This window comes from Myxine glutinosa, chromosome 8 (assembly GCF_964187855.1).
Source record: "Myxine glutinosa chromosome 8, kmMyxGlut1.1, whole genome shotgun sequence".
Lineage (NCBI taxonomy): Eukaryota > Metazoa > Chordata > Myxini > Myxiniformes > Myxinidae > Myxine > Myxine glutinosa.
The window spans coordinates 89970307-89983265 of NC_136268.1; the positions used below are offsets into that span (position 1 = coordinate 89970307).

At 41.6% G+C, this 12959-nt stretch overlaps 1 protein-coding gene across 1 annotated transcript in view; it reads left to right on the top strand.

The window, feature by feature from the left end:
- LOC137416665 (cadherin-23) overlaps positions 1–12959 on the top strand; it is a 311457-nt gene that overhangs the window by 231958 nt on the left and 66540 nt on the right. Inside the window, exons 23-25 of the mRNA XM_078783975.1 lie at positions 5568–5684; positions 8168–8280; positions 8493–8600. Coding sequence (XP_078640101.1) covers positions 5568–5684; positions 8168–8280; positions 8493–8600 — 338 coding nt within the window. The remainder of the gene's footprint in view (positions 1–5567; positions 5685–8167; positions 8281–8492; positions 8601–12959) is intronic.

Sequence of the window (12959 nt, forward strand, 5' to 3'; positions counted from 1 at the left end):
TTGTTCATAGTACGTATTCTATTCCGTGATAATAATTTGCCAACGGGTGAAGGTTAGTTCACGGCATTTTGTGATAATAACTTACCACAATTGGAAAACATATCTGCTGGTGTTCAGAAGGTGTAACAATGGTGTTAAATTGTTAACAGCTCAACACAGAGGGAATGCAAACCAGAACAAGTCCAGATGATGTCTATCTGTGGTTTGAACAATGCACCGTGGGGAAAACTCTAACAATCATGTTGAGTTCCTCGACAGACATGGACATGTTTCTTGGAAATCGATTCACGCGGACATAGATATCATTTTAACGCGCTCAAGCTTTACGTTCCATCATTCATTTGATGAAGGCCAATAACCTGGTGTTGGGCTAGCGGCTAGGGTCCCAGCTTAGGATCCTAGGATCCTGGGTTCGAATCCCGGTCGATCGCTGAATTAATGCCAGGGGGGTTGACTCAGCCTGTCATCCTTCCGAGGTCGGCTAATTGAGTACCAGTTCACTGGTAATTCCCTGTTTGTCGTAAAAGGCGACAAAAAGGGTTGGCGGCAGGAAGGGCATCCGGCCGTAAAACATTGCTTCAAAAAGGGGACCCAAAAAAACAACAACAACCACGGTTCCCGAAAAAGGCCAACCCCCACTTGCGGGGAAAAATGGCCTCTAAAGGTGTTTTTAAATTTTTTTTATTCATTTGAAATTATGTAACGAAGGGACAATCGTGATGAGACATGCTTTGGCAGCATGAATTTTATCATACGTTTCATTTGACTATTTTGATGCCAACGGTCGATGCCAATCCGTCGTGGCTATTTGCAATATGGAGGATGGCTGTGGATGGGTGTTATAATTAAGAAGGGATTATATGCACTGGTTTCATGGCAGCCGAGTGAATTGTTGATACGGTGTGAAACGCACTTTGTTCAACTTAGCATGAATATTTATTTCTATTTGCACAGCACAATCTTGCAGTATTTGCTTTTAATCAGTCAATGGGCTTCATCATTTGCACATAATGTGTTCCATTGCCCACAAAGGGGCTGTATTGTGGCATTTTGAAAACTCATCAAAAGCTGACATGTAGAATCCATTTAGCATAGAATGACCCACTTGGCAAATGTGTAATGCATTCGGCTCGGTAAGCTTCCCCTAGAGAGTGTCTTGAGATTGATTCTGAAGTCACATGGCAATTTACAAGCAAACTCTGCTATGTAGCAGTTAAAAAGCTCTCTTTCTTATTGGCATTAAACGGTATATGGTTTGCCTGTTGGCATCTAAATTTTATGCATATTCTGTTCTGCTGACGAAGCCCGGAGGCACTAAACGTCTCTCCATCTCTACCTCAATCTCTACGTCGTTCTCTATTCGAAAAAGGAAGCTTTCAAATGCTAGCTTGAACAATAAAGGCTTGGGATCCTAGGATCCTGGGTTCAAATCCCGGTCGATCGCCGAATTAACGTCAAGGGGGTTGACTCAGCCTGTTCGTCCTTCCGAGGTTGGCAAATTGAGTACCAGTTCACTGGTAATTCCCTGTGTGTCGCAAGAGGTGACTAACAGGGTTGGCGGCAGGAAGGGCATCCGGCCATAAAATATCCCCTCAAAAAGGGGACCACGGTGCCCGACAAAGGCCAACCCTCGCTCTGTGGGGGAAAATGGCCTCTAAAGGTGGTTCATAATAAATTGTAGTGTGGATTTGCTAAATAATATCGATATGTATTAACATGAGGAATTATACAATTGTTATTCTGATTATTGTTGCATTTGTATACATTAAACGTAGTTATTATTCCACTTTACCTGCTTTCTCTACTAATAGTAACCTCACCCCATAATTTTCTAATAGTCCTGTCCAGTCAAACATCAGGGGAAAACGTGTTTTGATAGATTCATCACGTGACATTGTTTTCTTTCCTCGAGATGGAACATTCCCTTGACGCTGTGTTTATCACCACTCACAAGGTGATATGTTTTGTCGGCAAAGTGAGACCCACCCTCGGTCTCATCTTGAAAGATTATAAAACACCATCGCTCTCTCGTTATATTTCCTCTCATGATTTTGGGGGCACCATGAATGGGTTGCATGACTCTCACGCCACCTCTGTACGGGGTCCTCTGAGTTTTGGGGCCCTGGGCATGTGCCCTGCATTCCCATGCGTTAATCCGCCATTGGCATAACCTGTAACAACTGGGTAAGAATTAATGTATGAAAAAGGCAAGGGATAAAGGCAAGAGGAGAGATGGTAGAAAATTGAGGTTGCTAATCTGTTTGCAATGAGAAAGTATTGGGCCCAATCCGTCTGCTTCTTTGTGGGAGATTCTGTGATATTGAGAGCTTTGGGTTTCACAGTAACCAAGAGAGACAGGTATGAAACAGAGGCACCTGGGCATGGTAGAACAGTACTGCATTGCAAGCTGTGAGGGGTGAGGAGTTCAGGTTTATCAAAGAATGACTGCATAACAGAAGATTCACTGTCTGCTGCTGGCTTTGGAGGCCACCCTTAAAGTATGGTCTGCCCTTGATAGTTTACAACTGATGGTGAGGCCCAGAAGTTTCAAAGACTGAACTGGTTGTTTGTGTTAATGGATAGGTGGGTTCATTTGGCAATCGTTCTCGAGAGACGAGGTGAGGATTTGAGACCTGCTTTCATATCCAATGGTTATACCAGCATTTCATCTTTACCATTAATTATTGTAAGGGGTATGCAGTCGGACCCCGCTATTCACAGGGGATACGTTCCTGGAAAATCTACGAAAAGCGAAACCCGCGAAGAGGGGGGGCATTGTTTCAATGGAAAAAGGAGGGATAGGTTCCTGAGTCACGAAAATCCAGGAATGGAGAGGACCAAATCGCGAACGGCGAGGCAAAATCCACGAATGGTGATGCAAATCCATAGAATGTCGACGATATAATCCGCGAAGGTCGATGAACGTCCCGGAAATGGTGAGACAAAACCCGTGAATGTCAATGAAAATCCGCGAATGTATGCTGTGCCATTGTTTCAATGGGGAAAAGGGAGACAGCTAATTGCACTAATAGATACTGTGGAGTGTTTTCATTCTGTACAGTAACTCGCAGGGATGATGTGTTATGCAGCTGGTGGGATATCCCGTGAAGCAATGTTTACCTGTGAACGGTGGAATGTCACGTGAAGCTGTTCACAGTGTTAATGGCAGGATATACCGTGAAACATTGTCTACCTGTGAACGGTGGACATGTGAAGCTGTTCACAGTGGGAACAGAACAGTGGGATATCCCGTGAAACATTGTTTACCTGTGAACAGTGGAATATCACGTGAAGCTGTTCACAGTTTGAATGACGGGATATCCCGTGAAAGCCGTGAAAACGCGAAACACACGGCAGCAAACGCAGGAGCAAGTCGTGCTCCCGCCTGGTGAATTGATTTTTGTGCTCCTGAAAAACCACGAATTCGCGGAACAAAGCCGCGAATAGAAAAAAACCCTGCAAATTCGCGGGACACTTTTCCGCAAATAGAGAAACGTCACATTTTATCACCCGCGAATACGCAGAACCCGCGAATAGCGGAACCGCGAATAGCGGAACCGTGAATAGGGGAACCGCGAATAGTGGAACCGCGAATAGCGGTGTCCGACTATATGTGTTGCTTTAGAAAAACTGGGTATATATTTAGCTTTCACATGTTTCAATTATGAGTTATGAGCAGACAACCAAGGTTGATTTTTTGTTTGTTTTGTTTTTTTAAACGCTAGGTGACGAGCTCGACGGCTGGTTATGGACAAGTTGCAATGCTGAATTGAACACATCGTGTATTTTATAATTTTTCATAAAAATACGAAGTAGGCTAGTTTAATCTCCGAGTATAATAAATACTATGCTTGCTTGTAAATTGCTTGTGAAGTCTCGTGTCACTCCAATGTTCTTTTGCTCCGGCGAAGGGTTAACACACCCAAAATGTCAGCTTCTGCTTCCTTCCCATGGCGGTTAGCATACCTCAATCAATGGTGTATTGATTCCATCCATACTTGAAGCTGACGTTTAAAAAAAAAATTTTTTTGACGTTTGTTTTTAAAGACCCAAAAGACCACAGAGACCTAAAATACCCCAAATACCCAAAATACCCCAATTACTTTAAATACCCCAAAGACCGAAAAGACCCTGAAGACCCTGAAGACCGAAAAGACCCTGAAGACCGAAAAGACCCCAAAAGACTCAAAAAAATACCTTAAAAGACCCGAAGACACAAAAGATTGAAAAGACCCAGAAGACCGAAGACTCCGAAAACCCAAAAGATTGAAAAGACCCCGAAAACCCAAAAGATCGAAAAGACCCAGAAGACCCAAAAGACCCAAAAGACCCAAAATACCCCGTAGACCCTTAAATACCCCAAAGACCGAAAAGACCCCGAAGACTCAAAATACCCCGAAAACCTGTAAAAGACTCAAAAGATCCTAACAATCCAAAACACTGAAAAGACCCCGAAGACCCTTATAGATCCTGAGGACCCCAAAGACCCTTAAAGACCCCAAATATCCAGATCAAGGACCCAAAATACTCAAATGACTCAAAAGACCTAGAGGAAAAAACCACCGTTTAGAGGCCATTTTTCCCCGCAAAGCGGGGGTTGGCCTTTTCGGGGACCGTGGTTGTTGTTGTTTTTTTGGTCCCCTTTTTGAAGCAATGTTTTACGGCCGGATGCCCTTCCTGCCGCCAACCCTGTTTGTCGCCTTTTAAGACAAACAGGGCTTTACCAGTGAACTGGTCCTCAATTTGCCGACCTCGGAAGGATGACAGGCTGAGTCAACCCCCCTGGCATTAATTCAGCGATCGACCGGGATTCGAACCCAGGATCCTTGGATCCTAAGCTGGCATCCTAGCCGCTAGCCCAACACCAGGGATAAAAGACCTAGAGGACCAAAAGAGAAATTACCAAAAAGAGGCCGATGAACCAGAAGACCCAAAAGACACAAAGGACTTTGAAGACCCAAAGGACCCAAAGGACACAAAAGACCCCATGGACACAAAAGACCTAAAGAACTCTGAAGACCTAAAATAAGAGAAATTATGCCTCTTACATTGGAATTGCAGATGGTGGCTTGCAAACTGAGCCTCAAGTTCGGTGTGCAGAGGCGGTATTTTTTAAATCACAATAAATGCAAGGCACAGGGAAGTGAAATTTGCTGCACGTGATGTGCAATGTGCGCAGAGTAAAACGAGTGTTCCTTTATGTCTGTAGGATGTCTAATAAATAAAGATGATATAAGCACACCTGACACAAGGCTCAGACTTCAGACTTTGGCATGTTCATGCGGCTGTAGCATCAAAAACTGTTCCAACCCGTCATTTTTGATGGGCTTTATATGAGTATCTTAATAACTAACATTACTTTTTTTTTTTATAAACATGACATGCATCATTCATCCTGGCTCTATGATTGACTGCAAGTTATGTTTTGGTCTTCACACAGCAAAATCGATATAGTAAAAAATTTCACCCAGTAAAAATTTTTTTCTGACTCACCAAGCAAAATAATTGTATACAGTCTAACGATTCTAAGGTCTAACGATTTCTTTCTTCAACCATACCCCATTTAGGTGCAACAGTGCTCTATGTCAATGCCACGGATGCCGATGCATCTGTTGAGTACGGACAACCCTCGGTCATCCACCTGCTCGAAGGGTCCAGCCAGTTTCGCATCAACCCTCGCTCAGGTCTGCCTCTCTGGAAGGATGTAATTATAATTACAAAGAGAAATATTTGGAAGGTTCAAGTGAAACAATGCCGAATTTATTATCTCTTATCAGTAAAATGAATCACTTTACACTGTTGAATGAAAACTACACTATCAACCAGTAAATGCAACTTCAGTAAATTTCTCAGTAATTTATATGGATGCCACCACATCCCAGCTTTTGTGAGTTTGAGATTGGCTGTAAAAGGTATGTGATGTGTCACAGATAATTGTACGTTGTCATAAAGGCAAAACAAGGCTGCATTCACACATTTACTGCAAAATTCACAGAAGTTGAACTTTTTGCTTAATTGTGCATTTTATTTTTCATATTAGAATAAAGTACTTCCCAAGTTGTTATTTTGACTCATTATTATGGGATATAGTGATACTCAATTTTTGAAAATGGTGATAGTTTTAACTCATCTTATAATAGAGAAAACGTATAGGGTTATCTATGTATACTTGTGACTCTAACGTCTTCTTCTTCTTCAAATATATAATACCGAAAAACACAGTCTGTCAAGCCGTGAGGCGGTGAGGCGGTGAAGCAGTGTGACTATATCTCTATTAATTATGTACTGTTGGAATGTCGGTTGCATCCTGTCCATAAATTAGGTACGTCTATTAATTAAATACTGTTGGAATATACCTTTTGACCCTTTAGACTGCTTAGACCTGTGAAAACCCTTCAAGTTCCCCAAGACCTAAAGACCACTAAGACCCAAAAATACCCAAAAGATCCAAAAGACCCAGAGGACCCAAAACACCCAAAAGACACAAATACATACTCCAAAGACCATTAAATACCCTTTAGACCCATTAGACCAGCTTGGACCCATGACCATTTAGAGCTTTATGCCACTTGGGCCTTTTAAGATTACAAATAAATTACAAATAAAATATATCACCAATATTACAAACAAATTTGTACAAAAGAAATGTTTGTACGTATTATGATGTATGTAAATCGTTACTACACAGCAAGTCTAATTCAGTCAGTTCATTATCCTCAGTTAAAACAAGCCCGTGCCTCTGTAGCGAGGTGTGGTGAGGTGAGTGTGGCGAGCCGATCCATGCTAGTAATATAAATAACAAAATGTTTTATCAGTCTTGTTTTGCACCAAAACAGCACAGTTGGCCAAAATCAGCAAGGCAGGCTAAAACCCATATTTTTTCTCAAGAAGTTGAACAGCTCTTTTTCAGTCCTCTGACCCTCCCCATCGATTCCAGCCTTCACGGGTTCTTTCAGTAACCCCATCCTGGTTGAACATCCAAAATATAGGCTGACTGCACACCTTAACTCCTTTGTTTTTCGGCTTCTCCCATTTATCGACCCGCCTTCCATAGGCTGTGGTGTCTCACTCTTCCCTCCAGTGCTTCAAGCAGACAGTGCACTGCCACCTCATGTTATTCCCCAGCCTGACTTCTGATCTTTATTACCCCCATTCATCCTTATTAACCCATCTCTCTTACTTGGTGATTTCAGTGTTTCCTCCCCTTTTCTCTATGGTCCATTCCTGTTTGTTTATTTTTTTTCTGGTTGTGCCCCATTGTTTGCCTGCAACCCTCACCATCAATTTAACTTTGCTCTTCTCTGAGTTTCACTCTTATAGAGAAAAATACCTGCCCTTGAGATAATTATTTACCTTATCAATCAACATTGCTGTGTTGGTGTCAAATCCAAATGGAGAAGCTGCTGTGGCAGCACATACCCCAAAGCTTCAATGGTAGTTGGGGAAAGCTTTAATCGGGAGCCCTATAGAGGTGAAATTGGTTCAGCGCACGTGCGGTGACCTCAGTGGTGATTGACCCTAAAGCCTTTGGTTTGCTGTCTCAAATGAAATCAAATATGACTGCATAGTTCGTTTCAACCATAACCGCTGGGGAAACCATTTGTGACGCAAAGGATTTTTAAGCTCTCTGGAAACCTAATCTGCTGAAATGAGCAGCTAATATGTTTGAAGGAAATTGAGATGGACAAGGAAGTTCCACAAATGAAGTCAAAGTGAAGCCGGGAAATGCTCGGAACTCATTCATGTAAGCCTTAGAAAAGAAACAATTATTCACAATCTCACAAGTCCGATTAAAGGAGAACTATTTGCAATGATAACTGGCAAAAGAGTAATGCATTAGATATTTAGATATCACATGCAATGACACTGTTGACTTGATGGAAATGGTAATATTGTGATCCACTGTTGGATTTTCATTTTTGAGATTTTGATTAGTTCTTGCTTTTCATTTTCTTTCTGTACAAAGGTATGAAAATATATGATTGCATTTAACCACTGCTGTATTGTTACTTATCAACTTGCTTATCTGTCCTTGATTGTTTTTTCTTTTTTCTGACTTTGTTCTTTTCTTTTTTTTCCATTAGATAATTTCTTGTAAAGTGCCTTGGGACATCTCCTTGTGAAAGGCAGTTTATAGATAACTAATTATTATGATATTTCGCCACAGGAGAGATATCAAGCACTGGACTGCTAGACAGGGAACTGTCTTCTCAGTATATTCTAATTATCCGTGCCGTGGATGGAGGAGTAGGTTTGAATCAGAAGACGGGCATTGCCACAGTGAGTACCTGTTTGGTAATGTCATCAAACTCACTGACTGACAGACTCACAGTATTTATTGCCTAACTTAATAATATACAATTTAAATTATTTTTAATCTCACACGTATAAATTTGTGATACCTTTTATGTCCACGCATTCCATACTCCTTGATGTCTGTGGAAAGAAAAAACTCATTTCCAAATAAAGACAGGTTACCATCTGATTTCCAGGTGAACATTACCTTGCTGGATGTGAACGACAATGCTCCAGAGTGGAAAGACGAGCCATACATTGTGAATGTGGTTGAAAACACTCCAGGAGGGACCGACATATTCACCGTTGAGTACCCAGACATGCCTAATGCACACTGCACTGCATAATTTAAGCGTGGCATTTGCTGATTCAGCTGTGACAAAACGACACCATTTACAATTCTTTAATTAACATCGGAGAAAATCATTTCCTATTCCAGAAGGTAAACATGCCAATCGAAATTTATCATTTTTTCTTGTCCAGTTTCAGACAATGCATTTCAATTAAATGTAAATTGTAAATAGTTTTTCTTTGAAACAAAAAGACAAACTTGGATGTTCAGCGCAAGGCCATATTGTGATTAGAGTTTTATCAGGGCACAAGCGAGCAAACTATATGATAGAGTCAAATACGTGTGAATTTCCAAGAATATTTTTATTATGAAAAGGTATAGAGGTTATGTAATCATTATCTGATGTAACACGTCTATCTGCTGCCAAAGAAATTGAAAAATAAGCCATGTCTCCAATATTGTGACTGCATTCAGATAAGCCCCTGATGTTGGGCTAGCGGCTAGGGTGCCGGCTTAGGATACCTAGGATCCTGGGTTCGAATCCCGGTCGATCGCTGAATTAACACCAGGGTGGTTGACTCAGCCTGTTCATCCTTCCGAGGTCGGCAAATTGAGTACCAGTTCACTGGTAATTCCCTGTTTGTCGTTAAAGGCGGCAAAAAGGGTTGGCGTCAGGAAGGGCATCCGGCCGTAAAACATTGCTTCAAAAAGGGGACCAAAAAACAACAACAACCACGGTTCTCGAAAAAGGCCAACCCCCGCTTTGCGGGGAAAAATGGCCTCTAAAGGTGGTTATTTTTTTAAATTTTATTCAGATAGTGTTATAATAATATAGTGTAAGTTAAAACATTACTTTCAGATATATTAATGTATACATCCATATTGCTTCCTTTCACTACTGTAACACTGCTTATCTGAGGTCACAGGTCTGTTTTCGAACATGAATTGAGTTGAATATCTCTCAAATGTCATCATTTTTCAAATATGAACTACTTTTGTGGTTTTAATCCTTTGTAAAATACAATATCATTGTATTGCTGTGCTTTACTTTCCCCAATGTTGCTGCACAGTTTTATAATACTCTAAATGTCATGAGTTAAATGCCTTGCTCAAAGGTTCCTCTATTTATTTTCACATGATATATATTCTTCAGCTTTGTGGTTTTCCAAGATGGTTTCTTCGTGGTGTTTCTTCATAGTTCCTTCGGAAGATTGATACTATTACGTTTGTGGGGTTATGGATACTTTAGACCAGGTAGATTTGTGTAGGTAGCATGCTCCGACTGTTGTGAAGAAGAAGAACCACCACCATGTAATAAGTAGAGGACCTGTTTAGCCGGGATGTCGGATGAAGTTGTATATTTGTCCCTGTCACGAGGAGGCGGGGCAGGTTATTTAGCTCAGGGATTAGGTTAAGTAATTCCCTGTTTGTCGTTCCCAATGTGATTTATCCTTTATCTTTTTTCACTGCACCATCGACACTAGTGCAGGAAGTGCCCACTAAATTTCACTAATAACAATGAAAACCAACCGGAAGCCAGTTCTGAGCACTGCCGATAGGACACCACCATCTACATCACCATGAAGGTCGAGCAGGCTGAAGATATGCCCAGAAGGACAGTGATTGACCATGAGTTGACCAACAGGAAGGCCGGGGTAAGAAGCAACTCACTGATTGGTAGAGGGGAGGGTGAGTAGGACTGCATCATGAGAGCGGACTGCGTGTGGATTGGTGGAGAGCTGGACAATGTTGCGGTGGCCTTTGGTAATTGGTGGAGAGGCACAGATGACGTCATGAGACGATCAATAAAAGAAGACTCGGACCGACATTTTCTCTCTTTTTCTTGCCCCTCATGCTTTCCTCTTGCCCTCACACCTTCCTCTTGCCCCTCACCTCTCTCGCTTCTTTGTTCTACTCTTGGCTCTTTACTCTGACGGTGGTCCTTTGTTCACGGGGAAGGCTTCATCACGGCCAGGGGTTTGACACGCAAGGACGAAGAAGACAGGCGTGGCTGGAAGAGCGAATCGCACGCCTGCTCATTCGCTTCGCGCACTGGGCCGGGAGTGAGTGGACCGTGCAGCAAGGCCCGGCTTTGCGCGCGCGCGCCAAACGATGAGTGGTTTCCCACCAACACTAGATCCACGTCAAGCCTGCGCGCCGGGGCCTGGAAGAACTCAGGCGAGACGCATGGCCAAGTTGAGCTAAGTGCCACGATAAAACACACTTATTTTACTTTCATTATCTTTCCCTTCGTCTGTGTTCAAGTCTGGTGTGGGGGATGTCCCGTTTAGAAATTTAGATTACCGTCGCGTTTTCTTGGTATCGGCATCCGTTTTAATAAACCTGTTTCTTTTTGTACATTTAAACTCGTTTTTTTGAGTTTATTTTTCACAGGTTTGGGCACTGTGAGTGGACAACAGGTAAGACCCTTCATCTTCCCTTCCCCTTTCTTCCCCCACATATATAAAATCTGCATTTCAACTGAACGCCTTGGAGTAATGCTTGATTGCCCTCCGTGACTCTCCCGGTGTTAACTGAGACCAGCCACACGGCAATACCTTATTGTGTGGTAACAATGGCCATTATTGTTGACGAAAGTCAGTCTGAGTTCTTACCTCCGAAACCTAAGGTGGATGGAGGTTATTTTTCACCCCTGTTTGTCTATCTGTTTGTCTGTGAGAGGATAACTAAAAAATTGTGGACGGATTCGGACGAAACTTGATGGCAAAGTTGAGTTTGTGACAAGGATGAATTGATAGGATTTTGGTGAAGATCTGGATTCAGATACTATAATTTTTAAGTGATCCTTCATCATTGAGAGGTAAGGCCAAAACCAATATGCAGCACGATATCTCAAAAGGTTATGGACTAATTTTTTGCGATACTTGGTGGACAGGTTGGGTGTGTGACGTGGGCAAATGAATTAGATTTTTTGAGGATCTGGATCCTAAATTTTTGGAAGTTATTCTTCACATCTGAGAGATAGGGCCAAAAACGATGTATACAGTAGCATGGTATTTCAAAAAGTTGTGACAGGTTATTACAAAATTTGGTTGATGAGTTGGGTGTGTGAAACGAACGAGACGATGAGATTTCGGTGAAGATCCTGATCCAGATCCGGTCTGTCTGTGGGATACAAAACATCAACTATTCAGCCTGATGGAGGTATGTGCTCTACTGTGTGCCGTTCTCGTTTCTACAATTGTTTGTGCAATTTAAAACGTACGTACACGGTTTTCATTAGCTTCATTTAAACCAGACCTTCACAAGATGCATAACCCAAAAGCTCTTCACTCCTGCCTTTCTGGAGAACTTGAATATTCCTGCTTTTCAGGCACTTTACATCTTCTGATTATTTTAGACCTTGTAATGTAAGCACGATATCCTGCGGCTATGCTTTATACTCACTTCTGCCCTAAATAGCAAGAAAGTAAATGCCTTGTGACAGAATGCTTTAATTTAAATCTCATCTAAATTTGTCTAAGGACGTTAAACAAAATCTAGGTAAAGAAGGCATGTTGTGAAAATGAAATGAAAGATGCTGTTGGGTGAAAGGGGAGAGGAAGAGGCATTATGAATCTCCATTTTGTTGTTTTAAAATTGCAATGTAGGTAGTGGGAAGGGAAACTGCATCTATTATCATCTGTGCTCATTCTTTGTATACATAGTTGAGGCTCATGGAAGGGCTTGTACACGGAATGGATCAGGACGTAACAGACAAAAACAAGACGCAAAATAAGCATGCATGAAAAAGGAAACTCCAGAAGCACGCAAGTTTAACATTAAGAGAAATATTGTGTATGATCATTGTGATCTGTGAAAGACAGTTCGTCGTATGATTTGTCACATGTTGACACTTGTTAAACATTGATGTGACCATCGGTATATAAACAAAAGTAATATGAAAATCTCCCAATGGCTTTGATGGTCATCAACTTTCTGATGGTTCTAAATGACTAGACATATATCACATTATTGTACAAACAACAGAACCAGCTCCAAGGTGCTAAGCCCCAAAGTGTGAAATAGCTGTCCTTTGATTCTTTCTCATAATCTAATCGATGTATGATTTTTAGGATATTCTTCACTTTGAGGTGGTTTCCCTGATGGTTTCTTAGTAGGTATTTTGTGGTAACACTGATTGCAGTAGCTATTCTCCTTGAGGAGGAGAATCTCCTCTTTATTATTTCAACAATTGTTTGTGTAATTTACACCAGACAGGCTATTCATTCATTTGTTATGTCACTAAATAGACAACAGCATGTGACATCCATTGTCGGTTACCTTCAGAAGATGCATAGCCAAACAAACTACGAAGAAATTTATGCAATCCTGTGGAACCTGCAGTAGTTGATACAATTTGAAGAAGTGT